Below are 22,305 nucleotides of genomic sequence, written 5' to 3' on the forward strand. Positions count from 1 at the left end.
GTCGTGTTTACAGGTTAAAGTCTTAAAAATACCTAATTACTTTGAATTAAATTATAGTGTTAATCTAATAATATTTATTTTTTCATTTAATTAATCAATATACCCTTCTAATATTAGTCAAAATTATAGTCAAATTTAGATTTTCAAAACATAATTAATAACGCTAGTTTAGTAGTAAAATTAATCAACTTTTTTAATGATGATATTAAATAAACATGAGTCAAGTAAAATAAAACGAAAAGAATACTTATTTAATTTCACACTCTTTCTCCTAGACTTCACTTGAAAGCTGAATTTGGCCTAATTTTTTTTTAGATATTTACAAATATTTTTCGTGAGTCCTTGTTGATTTATTTTTTTCATAAAATGAACTGAAAAATATTGCAGTAATGACTACTACAAAACAAGGACTAATAATTACTACATAAAACGTGAACTTTGTGGACACACTGCTGGAATCTTCGTTTGAAAATGATTACTCTCCTAAGTATGTTTTTCGTGACACTCTCTTAATACATCCAGCACATACCCCACATCTATTACAACCTCGAAATTGTCGATAGAGTCGTGTCAGAATCTTTATTAAAGAAATTCAAAATATAAATAAATAGATATATGAATAAATTAAAGAAATTTAATATATACATAAAAATAATTTTTAATTTATATATACAATTTAGTTTTTCGATGAAAGAGTTTGAGTAAATTCCTTTGCACACCTTGCTCCGTCCATACACGGGTAAAGAGTAAAGCTGGACCAAAAAATTGAAGATGATGGGAGACACCATCAAAAATAAATGTATTACGGTAGAAGCACCACTTCCTCAAATAAAATTATCAAATATATATAAAATCAATATACTAACACATATTTATATGATGATCGTATGAACTAATTAATTTTACATATATATTAAGATCATCAGTTATATGATTATAACGGGATCCAATGGCCCCTCACTCTTCCATATTGAATGGAGAATTATATTTGATTGTAAGTTTTTGTTCTTACATATCAATATTTAAAACCTAAATTCATTAAGAAAACAAAAATTCATTAGTGAAATAACAGCGACAAAATTGTGGTCTCAGAAATTGCTCCTAATAGGTTAGAGAAAATAATTAAAAGCTGCCAAAATATGAAAAAACAAGAAAAACGGCAAAGGAGGGGACACCCATCAAGAGGATGCCACGTGTCGTCAAACCAACGGTGATCTGGTCCACCAATTTTGTATGCGTCTTAAATTCACGGTTAAATTTGGACTGCCATCTCTTCACAACACACCCAACACCCCACACATTACATTAAAACAAAAAAAATCCTCTCTAAACTCTCTAATATTATTATCACAATAATTCATCTCCATTTAAGCAGCCAAAGGTGAAGTCACTATTGAAATTGAAAGAATTCCAAAAAAAATCATTACTAACATAGTAAGTATCCCTTCATTCTTAATTTAAAGAATTGATATTTGAGTTCTAGCGCTTTACCTCTAATACGAAATTTTTCAGTACGAAAATTGAAAATCTAAAGAAAAAAAGTAATAGTATAGTGTAATTTGGGTAAACCCAAAAAAAAACCCCCACACCTTATCCTATCATCTTTGTTTCAAAACCTTTCACTAGATTTCCTTTCACTGCTTTATCTATCTTCTAAAGCTATCTAAAACTTTCTCAATACTATTTAGTCTTCCTCTTCCTCTTTCATTCTCTCCTCCACTTTTCAATCCCTCTGTTTTTCTCTATCTATTGCATGCTCATTGCTCATTCACTACAACAACCATTTCATTTGATATGCATCAAATAAATTGAAGTTTTTTTAGAATTTTTGGTTCATTCAATTTCAGTACTTTTGGGGAATTTGGTTGTTGAAGGTTCATGGCACCAAGATCAGGCAGGGGAAAAGGAAACAGAGCTAAAACTGACAAAAAGAAGAAAGAAGAGAAAGGTTCAATACATGTTTCAATTTTTTTTGTTTTTTGTTTTTCAATTCATTTGTGTCTGGTATTAACATTTTAGTTTTTGGTTTCTTTGCAGTGATTCCGAGTGTTCTTGACATAACTATCATCACTCCCTATGAAACTCAAGTTGTTCTCAAGGTATTGATGAATTCAAAATTCAATTGAAAATAAAATTGTTATAATTTTTCGGAATTCAATTTTTATGTCTAAACGCCGACTAAAATTGAATTTGTTGAAGGGCATATCGACGGACAAGATACTGGATGTAACGAAGCTACTATCTGCCAATGTTGAAACATGTCATTTTACCAACTATTCTTTGTCTCATGAGGTTAGTTCAAAATTGATGATTTTTTCCTCTGTCTCTTTGTATATTTTGGAAGTTAGCTCAGTTGGTTAATTTTTGGTTTTGTTTATTTAGATTTTAATTTATTCAAAATAAGAAGTGTGTTAATATGGAAAAGTGATGGTGGTTTGAACAGGTGAAGGGACCAAAACTAAATGACAAGTTAGATATTGCGACTCTCAAGCCATGTTTGCTGAGAATGGTTGAAGGTAGGTTTAAATTTGTACATGTTTTTAGGGATGGAGCTATAACATCACCTGATTCAAATGAATTCAAAATATTTATATTTAAAAGTTTATTTCTTAAATATAAATATTTAACTATAAACACTGTTCATTTTACTTGACTCATATTAAATGGACACTCTTTAGTCTTAATTATACTCACCAGCCCAATTTATTTCTTAAGAAGTTTTGTTTTGTTTAAACCAATGGCATCGGTGTTAACAAGTCACTAATTAGAATAATTAATTTATTAAAATCTCACAATTACCGTCAAATATAAAAGCTTCACCTAACATCCCCACAATTAATATAAACAGAAAAAGGAAAAAAAAAAAAAAGGCTGTGTGGTATCTGTTTCAAGAGCCAGCAGAGAGTATCTTCGTTCCTTGTTTAATGTTGTTGTACTACTTCTGATTTTTTTTTCATAGCATCAATATGTATTCTGTCTGATGGTCCCATGCAAAATCATCGAAAATTCATTCACAATTTTCAGCGCGATGTATTTAATCAATAACTTCATATGTGTTTGCGCCGAAAAATTAGCTTATAATATAATTTTTTTAAAAAAAATTATTTGTAAGTAGTTAAAAGATTTTAATTCCTCCGCGCGCGAAGAGTTTTGATATTTTGCGCATTGCCCGAAATTGCTTTGTTATTAACAAAAATGCCACTAACTTCTCAGAGGACTACACGGAGGAGTCTCAGGTGGTGGATCATGTCCGGAGGTTACTCGACATCGTCGCTTGCACTACCCGCTTCGCTAAGCCCAAGGCCGGAAAATCCACCACTGCCTCCGCCGCTGCCGGCGGCGTCGGTTCGGAATCTCGGGCTAAGAAGCTCAAGGCGCAGCGAAATGCTTCAAGCCGACCAGCTTCGCCGTCAGATGGAGTGGCACCTACATTGGAGCCGTCAGCTCCGGCGGTGCAGGAGGAGAATGAAATGGTGGCGATTCATCCAATTCCTAAGCTCTCTGATTTCTACGAGTTCTTCTCTTTCTCTCACCTCTCTCCGCCTATACTGAGTGCGTATTCTTCTCCCTTTCGATTTTTCCAAATTTCAATCTGGAATACTGTAGAATTTATGGTGCATTTCTTCTAATTGAGCTATTTCAGGTTTGAAAAGAGTGGATTGTAACAATGCTAAAACAAGGCGAGATGGCGACTATTTTGAATTACAGGTACTTTTTTTTAAAATTTTGGTTTTGCATTTGTTGTTCTAGATTGTTGAAGATTTTGATGATGCAAAAATTCTCTGCAGATTAAGATATGCAATGGAAAGACATTGCAAGTGGCTGCAGCAGCAAAAGGTTTCTACACTTTGGGGAAGCCACTTATGCGAAGCCATTGCTTGGTTGATCTTCTGCAACAGCTCAGCCAAGCTTTTGCTAATGTAAGTACCTTCATAGCCTCAATATATGTCCATTCTTGCCAGCATCATTCGTATAATTTGCAAATATTTTATGTGCATCAAGTTCTTTATTCACTAATTAAACTTAATCACACTAATTATGATCGCATTTGCCATATATGTGCCATTATTTTCTTTGTGACAGCAGTTACTTTGTAAAAGACTACAAGTATGAACAGGAAAGCTGGTTCATCAATGGTATCTAATGGCAAGACACCACTCTATTTGATTGATAATGATAACATGCACAACATGTATAAAAGAGGCGGAAAATACAAGAAAAATCATGCCCTTTTTTTTGTCTGCTTGATTATCAGTACCAACTGAGACAATTGATACCAATTGCTTCAAATTTGTTATGTTTATTCTGTATAAATTATTTGTTTGTTGAATAAAAGCTTGATATTTTACTTTGCAGGCATATGAATCCTTGATGAAGGCCTTTACAGAACATAACAAGGTGACATCTTGTTTATTGCAAATAAGCATCAAGGGAAAATGAGGTGGTATTAACTGTGTGCATATTTTTCTGCTCTGTTGGTTGTTTTCAGTTTGGTAATCTTCCATATGGTTTCCGCACCAACACATGGCTTGTCCCTCCATCCATTGTTGATTCTGCATCAAACTTCATTCCCCTTCCAGTGGAAGATGAGAGTTGGGGTGGCAATGGTGGAGGTCAGGGAAGGAATGGAGAGCATGATCATAGATCATGGGCCACAGATTTTGCAGTACTGGCAAAACTTCCTTGCAAAACCGAGGAGGAGAGGGTGGTTCGGGATCGAAAGGCTTTTTTGCTTCATAATCTTTTCCTCGACGTCTCTATTTTTAAAGCTGTCTCGGCCATATACCAAGTCATGGATTCTACTTCGAGGGATACCTCAAATTGTGCTCTGGGTTCAGTACTCTCTGAGGATTGCATTGGTGACTTGTCTATTGTAGTTAAAAGAGATTTCGGGGAGGCTAGCCTGAAAGAAGTTAAAGTAATCGACAGTACAGATTCTAATGTATCTGCTGAGGATGTTGCTCAAAGAAATTTAATTAAAGGAGTAACTGCTGATGAAAGTGTTGTCATACATGTAAGTAACAAGCTTCCTGAAGAAAGATTTGAACTTGTAAAACCCTTATATAGTTGTTGTATGATTTGCCTTTTCTCCTTTATTTACAAGTAGACACATGACCCACCCAGGGGAAGGGGGTGGCGGGTTTAAGTCTTTTCACCTTCTGGAACATTCCCCCCCCCCCCCCCCCCTTCCCTTTTCTTCCGCTGCTGTTTCCATGGTGTGCATTATTTTTGACTTGGGTAATATCTGTAACTTCCATGATGTCAATTGGTTCTTGAACGTTCACCTTGTTGGTGGGGTTTGATTCCCCACCTTATAATCCCCTCATTTCTCCTTCTCCTCCCCCTTATGTATAATCTTTTTTTTTAAAAAATACTCTCCTATCTTTTCTCTGTCACCAATCATTTCAATTCTGGAAGTTGAAAGGATATGTTTGATTGGACAGGACACATCCTCATTGAGCATGGTGGTTGTGAAACATTGTGGTTACATGGCAATTGTGAAAGTTGTTGGTGACATTCAGGTGGATAAGAGTCTGCCTCACGATATCAAAATCGATGACCAACCAGATGGGGGAGCCAATGCACTCAACATCAACAGGTTTGACAAAATGCAATAAACCTAGATGAACTTTTATATGGATGGTTATTGGACGACTAAGAATTTTGTGTGTAAGAATGTACTTAAGTAGAGGTCTTTTGTTGAACATGTTACCACAATCAAGCATTTATGCATGTTTCCTCTTTCTTTGATAACTGTTGGTGCATGTATGAAGATGATACTTCATATAAGTTGGGAACCAACAACATGTTAAAGAGTTTGATTGGGAATCACAAGTCACATTGGTCAACAATGTCAATATTCAAAATTGAGTTTGTGAATGAGAATTTACATTGGTCAGTGATATCAATGTGTAGATCCAAGGGATCTTTTTGTTGAGGATGCACTCTTCTTTAGGACTAAATTGTTAAATTTTTTTCTTTTTGTCTCACAAGATGCTTGCTTCTAATTCTGAGTTTTAACCTTTTCCAGCTTGCGCCTTCTGCTCCACAAGCCAGTGACTGCTGGTTTTTCTGGAGGTGGTCAATTGCCCCCGTCTGATTTGAAAGACTCTGCAAATTCAATGTCTTTGGTTTATAAAATCATTAAGGATGGTTTGAGTAAGTTAAAGGGGATGGATGATAAATCCAAAGGGTCCATCAGATGGGAACTTGGTTCTTGTTGGGTTCAACATCTACAAAAGCAGGGAAAACCAGCAGAAGACACAGTTAGGAATGATGGTAAGGCTGAACCCATAGTTAAGGGACTTGGAAAGCAGTTTAAAATGCTCAAAAAGCGGGAAAAGAGACCAGGTAATGTTAGTTCCATGGATGACAATGAAGCAGATGATGTGACAGCCATCACTCTGAACACAGAAAGTGGCTCGACGGAATTAAGTAATGGCAATCCAAAGTGTGAAGTTGAATGGAGGAGATTTATCTCTCGAGAAGCTTACCTTCGTTTGAAAGAAAGTGGGATGGATCTACATCTGAAGGTCAATAGAACAGTTGTTATTTTGGAACATATTTTTATACTATTATTTTGATGAAAATTGTTGAGGAAGTAGCTATATCTTGTTTAATCAGTCTTTAATATTATAGCTCACAGTTAACTGATAACTATGCTTCTTGTTACAGTCAGTGGATGAACTTGTCGAAATGGCACACAAGTATTATGAGGAAGTTGCTCTCCCGAAGCTGGTAATTCAAAGTTTCGGATGTATTTCGGTAATGAAATGAAATTTTGAAATACATGAAGAGAAAAACTAATCTCTAATTCTATTTAGGTTACAGACTTTGCATCGTTGGAACTTTCTCCAGTTGATGGACGCACCCTTACCGATTTCATGCATTTAAGAGGATTACAAATGCGTTCTCTTGGTCATGTGGTAAGATTTATTTACTTCATCTGTCTCAGGCTTTGTTTGTTTGTCCGGAATTGAAACTTGTTGATGTCTTCTGATGAGCCTGATGTCATTGTGTAATCCAGGTTGAACAAGCAGAGAAGCTTCCTCATATACAGTCTCTTTGTATTCATGAGATGGTTACTCGAGCTTTCAAGCATGTACTTAGAGCTGTCATTGCCTCCGTTGACAATGTGGCCAACTTGTCAGCTGCTATAGCCTCATCCTTAAATTTCTTGTTCGGGTCTTCTCCCACACAAGAGAGTGATGAAAACCACATTCTCAAGATGCAATGGTTGAGGAAATTTCTGGTTGAAAGATTTGGTTGGACATTAAAAGATGAATTCCAACAGTTGAGGAAATTGACGGTCCTCCGCGGGCTTTGTCATAAGGTACTACAAGCTTGGCTGCATTAATTAAAATTTACCATTCAAAGTTAATGACATGTGTTTTTGGTTCAGGTTGGATTAGAGTTGGTTCCAAAAGATTATGATATGGAATGCCCATACCCCTTCAGTAAAAGTGATGTTATCAGTGTAGTGCCTTTGTGTAAAGTAAGCGTTTCTGTCTCTTCTGCTTCCTTTTGAATGTGAAAAATACTGGAAATGCAAGGTTCATTTAATTACTATCTGCTTTTCAGCATGTTGGATGCTCTTCTGCTGATGGACGAACTTTACTAGAATCATCCAAGGTTGCTCTTGACAAAGGGAAGTTGGAAGATGCTGTAATGTTTGGAACAAAGGTACAAATTATAAAATAAAAGTACATGCGCACACTGTGAAGTTCATTCCATTACTTTACTTGCTTTTGTATTTACTTGAAGGCCCTGGCAAAAATGATAGCTGTATGTGGCCCCTATCACCGTGCCACTGCAAGTGCATATAGCCTCCTCGCTGTTGTCCTTTATCACACCGGAGATTTCAATCAGGTAACATAAACTTTAGCGATTGGCTTTGATGTATGAAGTGGCATGCAACATTAAACTAGTCTTGTTTCTCCTTATTTTCATATCTTGCTCGTTAATTATCTATTTCCAGAATCAAGTTCCTAAATTTAATAAGAGTAGCTAATGAGTCGAGGAAGAAATATCTTAGGCATGCTTGCATATTGATGTTCGACAGACAATTTTGGAAGTATTCCTAAACATCTATGTTTTCTTTTTGCAATCATGCAAGCTCCTGCAGTCAGCTTTTTGGATTTTTTTTTCAATTGTGTATTCCGCCACACACCATTGCATTGGCATCCACCTATAAACGAAATGCAGACTCCTTGGATATACATAATTGCAGAATATATGATAATAATCTTTCTGAATGATTATTATTCTTGTTTAGGCAACGATTTATCAACAGAAGGCATTGGATATCAATGAGAGGGAGCTAGGACTTGACCATCCAGATACAATGAAAAGTTATGGGGATCTTTCTGTATTCTACTATCGTCTCCAACACATTGAGTTGGCTCTAAAGTGAGTGAGAAAAGATTCTCTTTTCTTGTTGGTCATATTTTGAAACTAAGAGTTATGTGTCTTGCTCGACCTTTTGATTCCAAATTTGTTGAGCTTTGCAAATTGTAATTTTAGGACTCAGAAGATTTCTCCGTCTGGTCTCTCACATTCCCTTTTCATTCTTGTTGAAGTCTTGACTGGTCCTACTATGTTCAGCTGTTAATTTATTTTTCTTATTTACATTGATAACTGAAGCAAATTCATTATTGATTTCCAGGTATGTCAACCGTGCTTTATTTCTTCTTCACTTTACATGTGGACTATCTCACCCAAACACAGCTGCCACATATATAAATGTGGCTATGATGGAAGAGGGCATGGGAAATGTACATATTGCTCTTAGATATCTACACGAAGCCCTTAAATGCAACCAAAGATTGTTGGGAGTAGATCATATACAGGTTTTTCTCTCTCAGTTCTCATATTCCAACATCATCCTTTTATTAAATTAGGTGCTTGTGAAAATATTCTTTACTTTCTGACATCTTTTGTTAACTCTGTTGCTGCCTCGGACAGACTGCTGCCAGCTATCATGCCATAGCCATAGCTCTTTCTCTCATGGAAGCATATTCACTGAGTGTGCAACATGAACAAACTACATTGCAGATTCTTCAAGCAAAATTAGGAGCAGATGATCTCCGCACTCAGGTGTGTACAAATCTAATGCCTGATTTCCCTCTCTACTAGTTACCACTATGGCTCTAGCATGTATTTCACATCTCAGTCTTTTCCGGAATGCTTCAACAGTTAAAAGATGATGACACTGCAGATAAATCTCTGTATCTCTCTCCCTGCATGGTGGTGCTTTCTTTTTTAAATGTATTCAGCAAATAACATATGATTTTTATTTTTGTTACATTGGGCATTTTCCCAGTAATAATGAGGTCCTTGATAGAAGATAATAAATGACTTGGGTCTTCTTAATAATCACCAATCTGTTGCTGTATTTTAAAGTTGGAGAGTTACATATGCAATATATATGTAGGATGCTGCTGCATGGCTTGAATACTTTGAATCGAAGGCCTTAGAGCAGCAAGAAGCTGCAAGAACAGGAGCTCCGAGACTAGATGCATCCATTGCTAGCAAAGGTCATCTCAGGTATTGAAACTATTTTGAACTGGTGTTACTGGGGCTTGAACTATCTTGCTTGCGTCTAAGGAACCAAAACTCCTTACTTTTTGATGTAGTGTGTCAGACCTACTGGATTACATTAGTCCTGGCCAGGGTTCAAAGACCATAGAAGAGCAGAGGAAACGACGTTCAAAGGTAGTTTATCACTCAGCATGGTAGTGTATACTTCATACTCTTGAATTCACTGAAACTTGTTACATTGAAAAGAACTCTAAAAAGAGAGCCGCTAACTTTCTGTATGTACTTAGGAGTTAGTCCTAGTACAAAATCTCACCTTAAGTTATTTAGACCATCAAACAGAGAAATGATATTGAGCTCGTCTAATGGGGAAAATCTGTCCTGCTGCACTTCAGCACATGATCCTTAACCCCATGTCAGGTATTTAGGTGACTGTGAAAACACATATCCTGGGAAACCTCCTTTTTGAGGAGGGAAGGGGTAATTTTGGCTGTGGTCATTTTGAGTTACTTATTATTGTTCCTTTCTGAAGCTGCCAATTGACGCTGTGACTCTTTCCTTGTTTATGGCCTCTTAGGTGTTGCCAGTAGATGATCAATCTCAAAAAGGACAGCATGATGAAAGAAGTAACAATCCCATCAATCATGATGTTACAGAAAATCCCGTGACCATAGTAGAAGTTAAAAAGAAAGAAGATGCCGTAGAAAGAGTCGCTACTCAAGAAGTTGAACGCATTAATATCACTAATAATGAGGAACCAGTGGAAATAATACACGAAACAAGCTCTGATGAAGGTTGGCAAGAAGCAAATTCAAAAACACGGATGGGGCATGGCAGTGGCAAGATGTTCAACCGAAGGCAACCTGGTCTTGCCAAGATCAAGACAAACTTGGAATACCTTTTCCCTCGAGACAACAGTTCCAGGAAAGAAGTTACTTCGCAGGGACAAAAAGTGGTATCTAAGAATGGTTTAGGAGAACTTTCTCCTGCAAAGCAACTAAAGGCTTCCAGCTTCACTTCTTCTGAAAAGTCAACCAAACTCGCAGCTAAAATGACTGTTGCCGAAATTTCTCGCACATCAAATGTCACTGTTCCATCTCCTCCTGCCTCTCTTGCTACCATGGCCTCAAAATCCTTATCATACAAAGAAGTAGCAGTGTCGCCACCAGGTACGGTTCTAAAGCCTTTATTGGAGAAAGTAGAAGAATTAAATGAGGATAAAACTGATTCCCAGATCTGCGTTAGTCCAACTGAAACATCAGAAGAAGATGGAAGGCACTCAGTGACCACAGAGGCTACACCTGCTAATGATCGAGACAGACATGGGATCCATGAAGATGAAGTCCAGATAAGTGGATCTGAGTCGGATAAATCTTCCCTGGAGTCTGAAGATGTTTCATGTTCAAGTAGTGAGGAAAAATGTTTACGACGAAATGGGAGCAAGCTATCTGCTGCTGCTGAACCATTCAATCCAGGTGCCTACCATTTGACTCATATGTTGATTTCTGCTGCTGTCACTAGTGTCTATGATGTTAGAGCCAGCCAAGGCATGCTTACTGAACCAGTGGGATTTCCATCAATTGCTGAGAGAGTTCCTTGTGGTCCCAGATCACCTTTGTACCCCAGGACAAGCTATGCTAGCATGAAAAACGGATATGTGAAGTACCAAAAGCCTGCTGCTGAAATAAACAGTTACGATTATCCAAGAATCATGAATCCACATGCACCTGAGTTTGTTCCAAGAAATACAAAGCCAACTACTGCTGCAAGTGAAGATTCAAAAGTGGCTATTGATGCTGATTCTTCCACAAGGTTGAATAATTCTGTCACAATAGTTTCAGCAGAGGAGAAGCTTGATAAAAAGGCTACAGTTAATGTTAAAAATGGTAGATCAACAAAAAGTAGTTCACATGCTGACAGGGAAGAGCTAGCTAGGCAAATACAAAATAGCTTCATTGTGAAGTCGAAACAGAATAATTCAGATGTTGCTAGTGAATTTCCAGTTAGTACAAAGAAGTCTGAGTTCTTAGTTAGCTCTGCCAAAGCAAGTGCAGATAGTGCAACTAAATTGCATGGTGGAAGTGAAGGGAAAAAGGAGCTTCCAATAGAAGCAAATAAATATAGCGGGCCAAAGACAGTTGATGTAAATAAAAATAAGCATGAGGATGGAGAGGGTTTTTTGCCTGTTGCAAGGCGAAGAAGAAACAAGCGGCAATTTGCCCATGGAATAAATGGTTTGTACAGTCAGCAGTCTGTCTGTGCTTAAGTATATTGAGAAAAGTGATCTCAACTAGAATGTGCTTCATCTCCAGACAACCTCCATGGGCAGTTGACGCTGTAGAAATGTGGAAGATAAACTGCAGTAGGACAACTAATAATTTCTTCTCTGAGGAGGTTGCTTATCTTGTTCACCCGAAATAAAAGACGAGGTGAGGAAAGAGATTGGATCAAAATGATAACAGATCTGGAGGTACAATTTTTTGTTAGCCAGGAGTTTCATTCAACTTCCTTTTTGTGCAGTCTTTGCTTCTTTCTCCATTGTAAAGTTCATCTAGCTTTATATGGATAAGGTACCCCTTTTTTTTTTGTTTCAATAAGGCGCCCTTTCTGAAATAGCCTCCCCTGCTATTGTAATTTAGGAAAACAAGTGATAATTTGTTGAGTAAATACCATCATACTTCTTGTTTCCTGGTAATTGATCTCCTTAAGTTATTTTGACTTGTTGTTCTAAGATTCTGCTGTCATATATAATATTGTAATGACGTTTACAATTTTGAGTTTATAGGACCATATATCATTTTCTGATCTGTTTTCTTTCGGGAAAAAGATCTAAGTAGAATCTCAACCAGCTCACCAACCTATGTAGATACCCACTCCCTTGCCAATTGTTTTTTTGGTTACACTAAAAAGTACATGTGATGCCTCTATAATTACAAAATAGTTGTTAAAAAAGCAAGAATTTCATGGCCAATACTCCCCGAAGCAACAATTCACTTGAAATGGATAAAAGGGAGTATTTAGGAACGGATGAAGTATTCTTAAGATACATGGAAAAGAAAATTTACGACAAGATAATTTGAGAAGAATAGCGTGTGAAGTATCACGATTTTTTAAAAATGCTTCACCACTTACCATGAAACTAAAATCGAAATTCAGAAGTATTCACGCCCTGATCAAGATACTATAAATTCATATAGCATGCACGAGTTCCAATAAAAATGATTTCACAATTGGGTAATGCTAAATGACCAGAAAATTTGGCTAGAATTTGGTTAGAAATTTTAAAAGTCTATAATATCCTTTTTATTTTAAAATAAATTGATCTTTTTTTCATTTTTTAATTAAAAGATAGTATTAAAGGTACAAGGGTAAAAATATTCAAAAAGATAAAATAACATAATGTGTAATATGTTGTTTTACCATTTTAGCCAAATTCTAATAAAATTTTCTGGCCAAAATGATTTTTCTTTCATAATTATTGACTTCCAGTTGGATCTTACCTACCCCTTAGTTATATTTAAACGGAAAAAAAAAGAAGAAAATCAAATAAATGGAAAGATTAATCACGGTCTGCTCGCATATGTATTTTCTGGCCTGATTAATTTAAATTTGTGTCGAAAAATCTCATAAATTTTCTTCTTTCAACTTTTAGTGGTGCTATTTGATCCTCCTAAGATTACTACTTACTTAATGATTAAGAGTAATAAATTGAAATAATAAATCTCTTTTAATTTATTATAATGGACGAGTAAGAATTTTTTGTTTTTTTTAATACTAAATTAGTAAAAGGGAACACAAGGATATTATACAAATTATTGAATTGGTTCATTTGCAACATAATCAATCTTATTTATCGCCTGTGAAGTACTTTCTTCGTTTTCATTTAGTTATCATGTATTAAAAAAATTATTCCCAAATATGTGTTATTTTAGAGAATTAATAGAGACTTAATTATGTTTTACCAAATGAAACAAAAGAAATATTTTATTATAATTTTATAATGAATATGCAAAATTTTTATCCCGATAACAAAATGAAAAATTGAAAATAGAAGAAATATTTGATACAATTGAAATTTGAAGTTCAAGAGTAGTGGGTAAATTAGGTGATTTTAGCTAAAAATTCATGTTGGTTGGATTCAAACGAATCTTTCACATTGCGATTTTAAACTTTATAAAGTTTCAAACCTTATGTAACTTATCCTCGAAAACTTTTATGTTAGAAGGATGTAACATAATAACTTGTTTTTCGATATATGAATCAAACATGATAAAATGAAATAGTTAATTCAGATAAGTTGTGTTGAAATTAGAAAGTGAAATCATAAAAAATATCAAGAAAAAAAAAAGTGAGTATGAAGGAGAGGAAGAATTAAAATTGAAAAGGAAGATATGCGTATCTTATTTAATGAGAGAAAAAAATATCATTATTTACTCATTCATCTGTATAACCTCAACAAATTAGTTTAAAAATTGTTAAAAATTTGAATCGAATAATTTAATTATGATTAAGTGATATGTTTTCTTACTTCCTACTTTATTATTTAGTTAATTGAGATTAAAATGACTTATCAGATATTTTGTGCGTATTTACTTAAAACAATAACGTCATTACCTTATCCTTCATCCACCGACCACCGCTATATCTATCCATCATAACAATCGGAAACGTGGCATTCAAAATATCAATCGTTACATTCATATTTATTACTGATCACCGTCAAACCTAATAATTTTGTATTTTCTTTCAAAAATATGTAAAAAAGAAAATTATAACATTCTTCTTGCAAATTCAATTTCCTACACAAGGTTTTATGTTTACACCTGCACAATAATCCTAATTTTATCTAAATACACAACCTATTTAAGAGAGGAATCGCTACATTAAAAGAATAAAGATATTTAGACCAAATTGCAACGAAATAATATTTAATGTCTATTTATTTTGCACCAAAGAATTGTTTATTTATTAATAGCCAAGATAATTGGATATAGATTTCATGTCCAAGATAACAAAAAAATCAAATAATCATCATAATAAGAAAATGTAAAATAGAAAATAATAATTCCATAAATAATAGAGTAATCAAAACGTACTTAAATTCTTTATTTATTATAATCCTCTCGATCTAGATTCTAGAGTAATAAACAGACGGCTATAAAACGCAGTCTCACTATAACTATCGTAAGGAGAGTTACACCTTAACCTTCCTTCAAATCCTCGAATCTCGTATAAAATCCTGTTTTCTCTTAATTTACCATTTTCCCTCTTTCTATTTATAGTAGTTTTATTTCTTTTTTATTTTTCTGCCGGCGGTTTCAGTTTCCGGCGACTTAGTTAGTGGTACATTGGGATCGGCATTGTTGTCGGAATTCGGTACAGAGATTGTAATTCCGATTTGCGCCGTTATCGGAATTGTGTTCTCTCTTGTACAATGGTACCTTGTCTCGCTTGTTAAACTGTCGCCTGACCAGGAGGTTGTTCTCCGAGAAACAACAAGAATAATGGATTCAACGAAAGTTTAGTTGAGGAAGAGGAAGGTATCAATGACCAAAACGTTGTTGTTAAGTGTGCCGAAATACAGAATGCCATCTCCGAAGGTGAAAGTTACTTTCTTTTAGATCCCTTTTGTTTATTGAAAGATCATGTTGTAGCCATAGTTGTGAATAGCTGTTCTTTGTGTGCTCATTTCGTCTTTTAGGGAGCTCCACTTGAGCCAACAGTGTCTTTCGGAACCAGTCTCTCTACCTCCCGAGGTAGGGGTAATGCTGCTTAGTTCACGTTAGTATTATGTCCTAGTGAACAATGTTGTGGCTGTATAGTTTTGTCTCTTCTATTCATTTTGCTAAATTAATCATATCCTTTGGTTTGGCACGGAAACTTGGTCAATTATTAAAGTTGGTTGAGCATGTAGGAATACATGCTATAGATGTTATTTCTGTTTCAATTCAGTTTGTTATCTCCAAATCTTTCAGAAAAAGGCTTCATCATTTGTTGGTGTGGACTTGGTGCTATTGTCTGGACTTGAAATTTACCTTTTTTCCGTTCATTATGCTATTTGTCTGCTTCTCTTAGCAGGTTCAGCCTAAGTATTGTTAAATCCTCATTTAAGGTGGGTTAAACCTTGATAGTTGACTCAGCCTCAATGCTGCTATCTGTCTATCCATATCACACGAGTCAATATAATGATTATTGTATGATTGTAGTTAAGTATTAATGATTTGCTGGCAACTCATTCCCTGGCAACTCCATGTCATTGCAGTCAGCCACTTCAAAAACTAAAAAAAATGTAAGGGCCAGTTCCTCAGATATTTATGCCCTGGTCAATAATGCTTGTCTTGATTAGGTAAACCAACGTGATTATCTGAGGAGAAGTGATATTATGTATTTTTATGCTAGTTCTATATGTGATGTAGCCTAGGGAGTATTCTATTCGTCATTGATCTCAATGTCTTTCCCTTGTATCCCTTATTTTTTTCAGCAGCTTCCTTTTGTCTCCTGTTTTTCCTATTTACTCACTCATAGGCATTGGTGTAAATTAAATCCTCTTGGCTAGACGTGAAATCTTTTGAGTTAGTATCTAATACTAATTGATTTGCTTATTGTGGCAGGGGCAACATCCTTCCTTTTCACTGAATATCAGTACGTGGGTATCTTCATGGTTGCTTTTGCAGTCTTGGATCTTTGTGTTCCTTGGCACTGTTGAGGGCTTCAGCACCAAGAGCCAGCCATGCACTTACAACAAGGAGAAGATGTGCAAGCCAGCCCTTGCTACGGCCATCTTCAGCACAATATCCTTCTTGCGTGGTGCTGTCACTTCAGTTGTTTCTGGTTTCCTGGGGATGGAAATAGCAACATATGCGAACACAAGGACAACTCTGGAAGCCAGAAAAGGAGTCGGGAAAGCTTTTATTACTGCATTCAGATCTGGTGCAGTAATGGGTTTTCTCCTAGCTGCCAATGGTCTCTTGGTTCTTTATATTACAATTAATCTCTTTAAGCTATACTATGGTGATGACTGGGAGGGCCTTTTTGAGGCAATTACTGGCTATGGGCTTGGTGGATCTTCCATGGCTCTTTTTGGTAGAGTTGGTGGTGGCATTTACACCAAGGCTGCCGATGTTGGTGTGACCTTGTTGGAAAGGTTGAAAGGAACATTCCAGAAGATGATCCCAGAAATCCTGCTGTAAGCTCACGACTTCTTCTGGTGTAGCTTCTGATATCCAGAAGAGAACTTGTCTGATATTTACTCTACGTGTCTTTGCAGGTGATTGCTGACAATGTTGGTGATAACGTTGGGGACATTGCTGGAATGGGTTCTGATCTTTTTGGGTCATACGCGGAATCATCCTGTGCTGCTCTTGTTGTGGCTTCCATCTCGTCTTTTGGAATGGATCATGATTTCACTGCAATGTGTTATCCCCTGCTCATAAGCTCTATGGGAATCCTTGTTTGTTTGATAACCACCCTTTTTGCAACTGACTTCTTCGAAATTAAGGCTGTCAAGGAAATTGAACCAGCCTTGAAGAACCAGCTTATCATCTCAACTGCTCTTATGACAGTGGGAATTGCAATTGTGACTTGGACTTGCCTTCCATCTTCCTTTACTATCTTCAATTTTGGCACACAAAAGGTTGTAAAGAACTGGTAAGTTTCAAGTTCTTTGTTTTGAAAATTTTTGATTAGACACCAATTTCCAAATTTTGCTGGATCAGGGCTTGCATTTTCTAATCTGTCTTGTCAAGTAATGCATTTCAATTTCCATTTCTTTTCTATGTTTTGACCTTTGTTGTTCGCTTGGCTTCTAAATTTTGCGCAGTATGGTTGTCTCTTTTCAGTAGAATTATTATTGAACAATCAGTGTATGTGATTCTACAGGCAACTGTTTTTATGTGTGGCTATTGGTCTTTGGGCTGGACTTATCATTGGATTTGTCACGGAGTACTACACTAGCAATGCTTACAGGTTAGATTAGTAGTTTGTCTTCATACTGTGATTTTATGTACTTGTTACAGTGATGTAACTTCATCTTATGTATGTTCTCCCCTTGTTTCTATTGCAGCCCTGTCCAAGATGTAGCTGACTCCTGCAGGACTGGAGCTGCAACCAATGTTATTTTTGGCCTTGCTCTTGGCTACAAATCTGTCATCATTCCTATCTTTGCCATTGCAATAGCTATCTTTGTCAGTTTTACTTTTGCTGCCATGTATGGTATCGCTGTTGCTGCTCTTGGAATGTTGAGTACCATTGCTACTGATTGGCCATTGATGCATATGGACCTATCAGTGACAATGCTGGAGGTATAGCTGAGATGGCTGGAATGAGCCACCGGATCCGTGAAAGAACTGATGCCCTTGATGCTGCTGGAAACACCACTACTGCTATTGGAAAGGTTGCATCTTATTTGTTTTGCTTTCCTCTCTGTGACCGTTTCTAGATCCATTTTAGACATATTGCTTGCACATATTTACACAAATGCATGGCAATAAATTTGTTTAGAGATCACAATTTTGTCATAGTGATGCATTTGGTACTTTCGTTTCTTTTTGGTCAATCGGATTTGAGATTACTTTTTTTGAGACACTTATCATGATTTGATTTTCATATTTGCATTCTCACAATGCTAAATTTGTTCAACATTTCTCCTTTTATCTAACCTAGTATGAACTTTTTAATTCCTAGGGATTTGCCACTGGATCCGCTGCACTTGTGCCCCTTGCCCTGTTTGGTGCTTTTGTGAGTCGGGCTTCAATTTCAACAGTCGATGTCTTGACCCCCGAGGTCTTCATTGGTTTGATTGTTGGTGCCATGCTTCCCTACTGGTTCTCTGCCATGACCATGAAGAGTGTCGGTAGTGCAGCTCTGAAGATGGTTGAGGAAGTTCGCCGACAATTTAACACCATCCCTGGTCTCATGGAAGGCCTGCCAAGCCTGATTACGCTACTTGTGTTAAGATCTCGACTGATGCATCTATTAAAGAAATGATTCCCCCAGGTGCTCTGGTCATGCTTACGCCCCTCATAGTTGGAATTTTCTTCGGAGTGGAGACTCTTTCTGGTGTTCTTGCCGGTGCTTTGGTTTCTGGTGTTCAGGTATAATTGATTCAACCCTCTTTAACGTTGTACATTTTATTTTCTGTTCGAGTTGGTTGTTTACCTTTCCAGAACAGTTCCTTTTTGGAAGAATATGGTGTAAGAATCTGCTCCTATCTGTCTCATTTTGTAGATTGCAATATCTGCATCAACCACTGGTGGTGCATGGGACAATGCCAAAAAGTATATTGAGGTAAAGAAATTACATCTATGCACTGATATTTTACTAGACACTCCAAGTCTGCTAACTGCCGAGTATGTGCCAGGCTGATGCTTCGGAGCATGCAAGGACCCTTGGCCCAAAGGGTTCTGAACCACACAAAGCTGCGGTTATTGGTGTCACCATTGGTGATCCTCTGAAGGATACTTCAGGTCCATCACTCAATATCCTAATCAAGCTGATGGCAGTAGAGTCGCTTGTCTTTGCTCCATTCTTGGCAACACATGGCGGTATACTTTTCAAGATTTTCTAAGTAGAAAGACACTTCACCAAGCCCTATGGTATTTCCATTCTTCACCAATCTTTCTGCTCTAATTTCCATAAGCATGGGATTTCTTCATTAGTTCTTAGCTAGTCACAGGTTTAGTTTGAAGATGACGATGGCGACCACACCTAGTTAATTAGTTTTCTTTGGTAGACCTAGTCTTTTAGTTGTCTGTAACGTCATTATCCATGTTTAGTACATCATTGTACGTTTATTTTGTTACATGAAGCAAGGTTTCATTTTTATATCTTACATTGGTAGTTGTGGGTTTGTTACTATCATTGTGTCTTTTTCTTTCTGCTCACTTAGTATTTTACAATTTTCTTGTTATTTAGCCTAGTCTAACTTAATATTTATTGGAATGCTTCAAGGAAATTAAAGAAAATGAGCTCAAATAAATGAGTTCCAATTCGCAAACCAAATAATCATTGGATGATTCATTTATTAGAATGGTGCCTTTTTCTTCCGAGCAACAAAACATACCCAATGAAATCCCACAAGTGAGATTTGGCGAGGGTATGTATGCAGACCTTACCACTACTTTATGGAGGTAGAGTGGCTGTTATCTAAAGACCCTTTGCTCAAGTGCAACAATTCTCGGTATAAAGAAGAAGGGACAATGAAGAGAATATAGCAAATAACAAGGAACAGTGCAAAAGTAGCCAAAACAACAATAAAATCACATGATAATCGAAATTTCATAAACAATATACTAGGATAGATTATTAAAAAAATAAACTAGTACCATCACAAACACTAGCCACCCTAAAAAAGACAACACTATACTATCTAGTACTCTTCTACTCTAATATGTGTCCTCCACACCCTACTATCTAGGGTCACTCGGTAACCTGAACCTGCATCTTACCACCTCTCTCCAAAACTTCTTCGCGACACAACATAAAGAAAACAGTGGAAGACATATATAGTAGTACTAAATGTGTGCAGTGTGTAGTGCTCTCAAACCACGCTGGTAAAACTTCCAGTGAGTTTCTGCATAATCTGTCACTTTCTTGTATATCCTTGGTCTGTCCATATTGACTAAGTCATCTTCTGGTCCGATTTCTTTCCCTAATTCAGGTGTGTAGAACATTGCGACAGAGATTCTATCCCTCTCTGAATTACTCACTACCCTATGCACCAGGCCCTTGAATATTCCATTGCTCATTACCTGTCAATTTTATTGTGGAAAATGGAATGTATCACTACAAGTAGTACATGTGCAATCCATAGAATACATGTATATTTATAGGAAAAAAGAAGAGAAAAAAAAACTTCTATATATAGTTACATTGAGCCATAAACTAAGCAACTGCAGGTGTGATCATGGTAGTATGGCGGGAAGGAAGGGACACAGTGGCGTGAGCAGAACTTTTAATAAGCTATTTCGACATTTGAAGAAGTGAATAAATAAACACACTAAGCCTGATAAGATTGACTTATTTTAGGTGCTTTTAAACCAATTTTTTTTGTATCTTTTTATAACAGAGAGTGTTTATGTACCTCCATTTGATCACCCATGAGAACAAACAGAGCTGTAGGATCTTTTGGTACTGTATACCATTTGCCATCCTTAAGCACTTGTAGTCCTACTTCATCTTGCAAAATAATTGTGTATCCTGTTCCATCAGCATGGGGTTTTAAGCCAAGAACCAAATCAGGCCTCTGACATGGCGAGTAGTAGTTAAACCGCGCATGAAGTTGTGCTTGTTTTCCAAATTGTTCCAAGAAGCAATTTTCTTCCAGCTTCAGTGACTTTGCCATAGCTTTAGAGGTAATTTCTGTGACCATTTTCATTTTCTCAGAATAATCTTCTAAGACCTCTCTGCACAACAAATGTAATCAGATGGCTACAAGTATGAGTGAATCACCATTAAAAACGAATAAGCAAAATATTCAAATTTTAGTTTATGGAGGAGCTAGCTGGAAAATTGTCTAACATGCTTATGCTTGAAATCATGATGTTACCATATGTCATGTCATGTCATGTCATATCACTTCGGATTCATTGCTAATTAGCTGCTTATAGAGTCAAATATTACTTGCTAGATCATTTTGTCTATAGACTGTTACTACAGTACTCTAGCTATCTTATAACGTGCAACTGATCAACTGTCCATTTACCTGAATGATATTGGGATTTGTGGCCAGAGGTTATACTCTCTTCTATCTTCAGGGAATACCTCGAGGAAGAGACGATCAGACCAATCAAGAGACTGACCTTGTTCCGGAACAGGATCAGCTCCATAACCTTGAAAATCATCAACTGATTTAGCATACTTGTTCTTCTCTTCCATTGGCTGTTTGAAGAATTCCCTTGAAACTTGGCGGATTTTGTCCAGGAAAGAAGTTTGAATCCCATGTCCTATTCCCTGCTCATCAAGTAAAACTCTTTGAATATCAAGAAAGTTGCAGAGTAGAACGAATTCAGATACAGTATTTGAAATGTCCTAAACCTGAAAACATCCCCAAGAAGATAGAGCTGATTCAAGTTTCTCCAACTCTTCTTCGCGTTCATTATCTGATGTTGTTGAAGAAGACAGGAGGTTTAGATCAATTATAGGAATTGGAGAAGTATCCATGATGTCTTCTTTTTCATCATCATCTTCACCACTTCTGCAAATATAAGGTCCTAGTGGCTCCTCCCCATGAAGGACCATTTCTTGAACTCTTTTTGACAGCAACACCTCTGAGGGTGGAACTGAATATGCAGCCATGCTAATTTTATGATCAAGTTACACTATCCAGTGGGTTTCCAATAAGAAGTTAATGAATTAGACTTCAGGTTCCAGGGTGATAGTATTTATATATAGTAGGCATATACATAAGCAACACTTAAACTTTGACCTTAGCTGGCAAGTAATTAAGCACTCCAACTTTGAGACCAGACACCTCAACTCGTCTCCACTCTATCAGTCAAACACTCTAACTTACAAATGTTCATTTAGACACGGATTCATGTGTCACATCAGTGTGGATGTCCACAAGACACAATGAAAACGAATTGGAGTGTTTAGTTGTCAATTGAGACTTGAGATCAAGTTAAGATGTCTAAACGTGTTCTCTTAAGTTGAAGTGTTTACTTACCGGCTGAAGCCAAATTAAAGTGTCTATTTATGTATTATGCATTATATATGTGTTTCTAAACAGAAGATAGGGATTGAACGTAAGATGAGTTCCACACAGCTAGC

At 36.4% G+C, this 22,305-nt stretch overlaps 2 protein-coding genes and 1 pseudogene across 2 annotated transcripts; 2 read left to right on the forward strand and 1 right to left on the reverse strand.

Moving 5' to 3' along the window:
• The first annotated feature begins 1,740 nt into the window (after window positions 1–1,740).
• Window positions 1,741–12,268, forward strand: LOC125832179 (protein REDUCED CHLOROPLAST COVERAGE 3). Its single transcript, XM_049511331.1, has 23 exons — window positions 1,741–1,948; window positions 2,038–2,099; window positions 2,200–2,292; window positions 2,444–2,516; window positions 3,214–3,552; window positions 3,644–3,708; window positions 3,789–3,920; window positions 4,357–4,398; window positions 4,490–5,014; window positions 5,445–5,599; window positions 6,032–6,533; window positions 6,676–6,738; window positions 6,825–6,926; window positions 7,028–7,333; window positions 7,403–7,495; window positions 7,582–7,683; window positions 7,765–7,869; window positions 8,276–8,409; window positions 8,666–8,849; window positions 8,965–9,096; window positions 9,434–9,546; window positions 9,636–9,714; window positions 10,115–12,268. Exons 1-23 carry the CDS (start codon window positions 1,879–1,881, stop codon window positions 11,801–11,803), a joined length of 5,160 nt encoding a protein of 1,719 aa, XP_049367288.1. The 5' UTR covers window positions 1,741–1,878; the 3' UTR covers window positions 11,804–12,268.
• LOC125831369 (pyrophosphate-energized vacuolar membrane proton pump-like) lies at window positions 11,833–19,354 on the forward strand (annotated as a pseudogene).
• A 444-nt stretch (window positions 19,355–19,798) lies between these two features.
• Window positions 19,799–22,061, reverse strand: LOC125832361 (protein SRG1-like). The gene is made up of 4 exons (XM_049511507.1): window positions 21,571–22,061; window positions 21,239–21,486; window positions 20,618–20,939; window positions 19,799–20,285 (listed from the first exon to the last, which is right to left on the reverse strand). The coding sequence occupies exons 1-4, from the start codon at window positions 21,829–21,831 to the stop codon at window positions 20,049–20,051; spliced, it is 1,068 nt and encodes a 355-aa protein (XP_049367464.1). The 5' UTR covers window positions 21,832–22,061; the 3' UTR covers window positions 19,799–20,048.
• Window positions 22,062–22,305: the final 244 nt, after the last annotated feature.

Source organism: Solanum verrucosum, unplaced genomic scaffold, assembly GCF_900185275.1.
Source record: "Solanum verrucosum unplaced genomic scaffold, falcon-dt-bn FXZP01000102.1, whole genome shotgun sequence".
NCBI classification, from domain to species: Eukaryota; Viridiplantae; Streptophyta; class Magnoliopsida; order Solanales; family Solanaceae; genus Solanum; species Solanum verrucosum.

Excerpts from the sequence above, each read along its gene's own strand:
- LOC125832361 (XM_049511507.1), bottom strand. The coding sequence starts at position 21,831 with ATGGCTGCATATTCAGTTCCACCCTCAGAGGTGTTGCTGTCAAAAAGA. Across the intron at positions 20,940-21,238 it reads CAAATCCCAATATCATTCAG|AGAGGTCTTAGAAGATTATT; the intron begins GTAAATGGACAG and ends TTTGTTGTGCAG. Across the intron at positions 20,286-20,617 it reads TCATGGGTGATCAAATGGAG|GTAATGAGCAATGGAATATT; the intron begins GTACATAAACAC and ends TAAAATTGACAG.
- LOC125832179 (XM_049511331.1), top strand. The coding sequence starts at position 1,879 with ATGGCACCAAGATCAGGCAGGGGAAAAGGAAACAGAGCTAAAACTGAC. Across the intron at positions 6,534-6,675 it reads GGATGGATCTACATCTGAAG|TCAGTGGATGAACTTGTCGA; the intron begins GTCAATAGAACA and ends TTCTTGTTACAG. Across the intron at positions 7,334-7,402 it reads TCCGCGGGCTTTGTCATAAG|GTTGGATTAGAGTTGGTTCC; the intron begins GTACTACAAGCT and ends TTTTTGGTTCAG.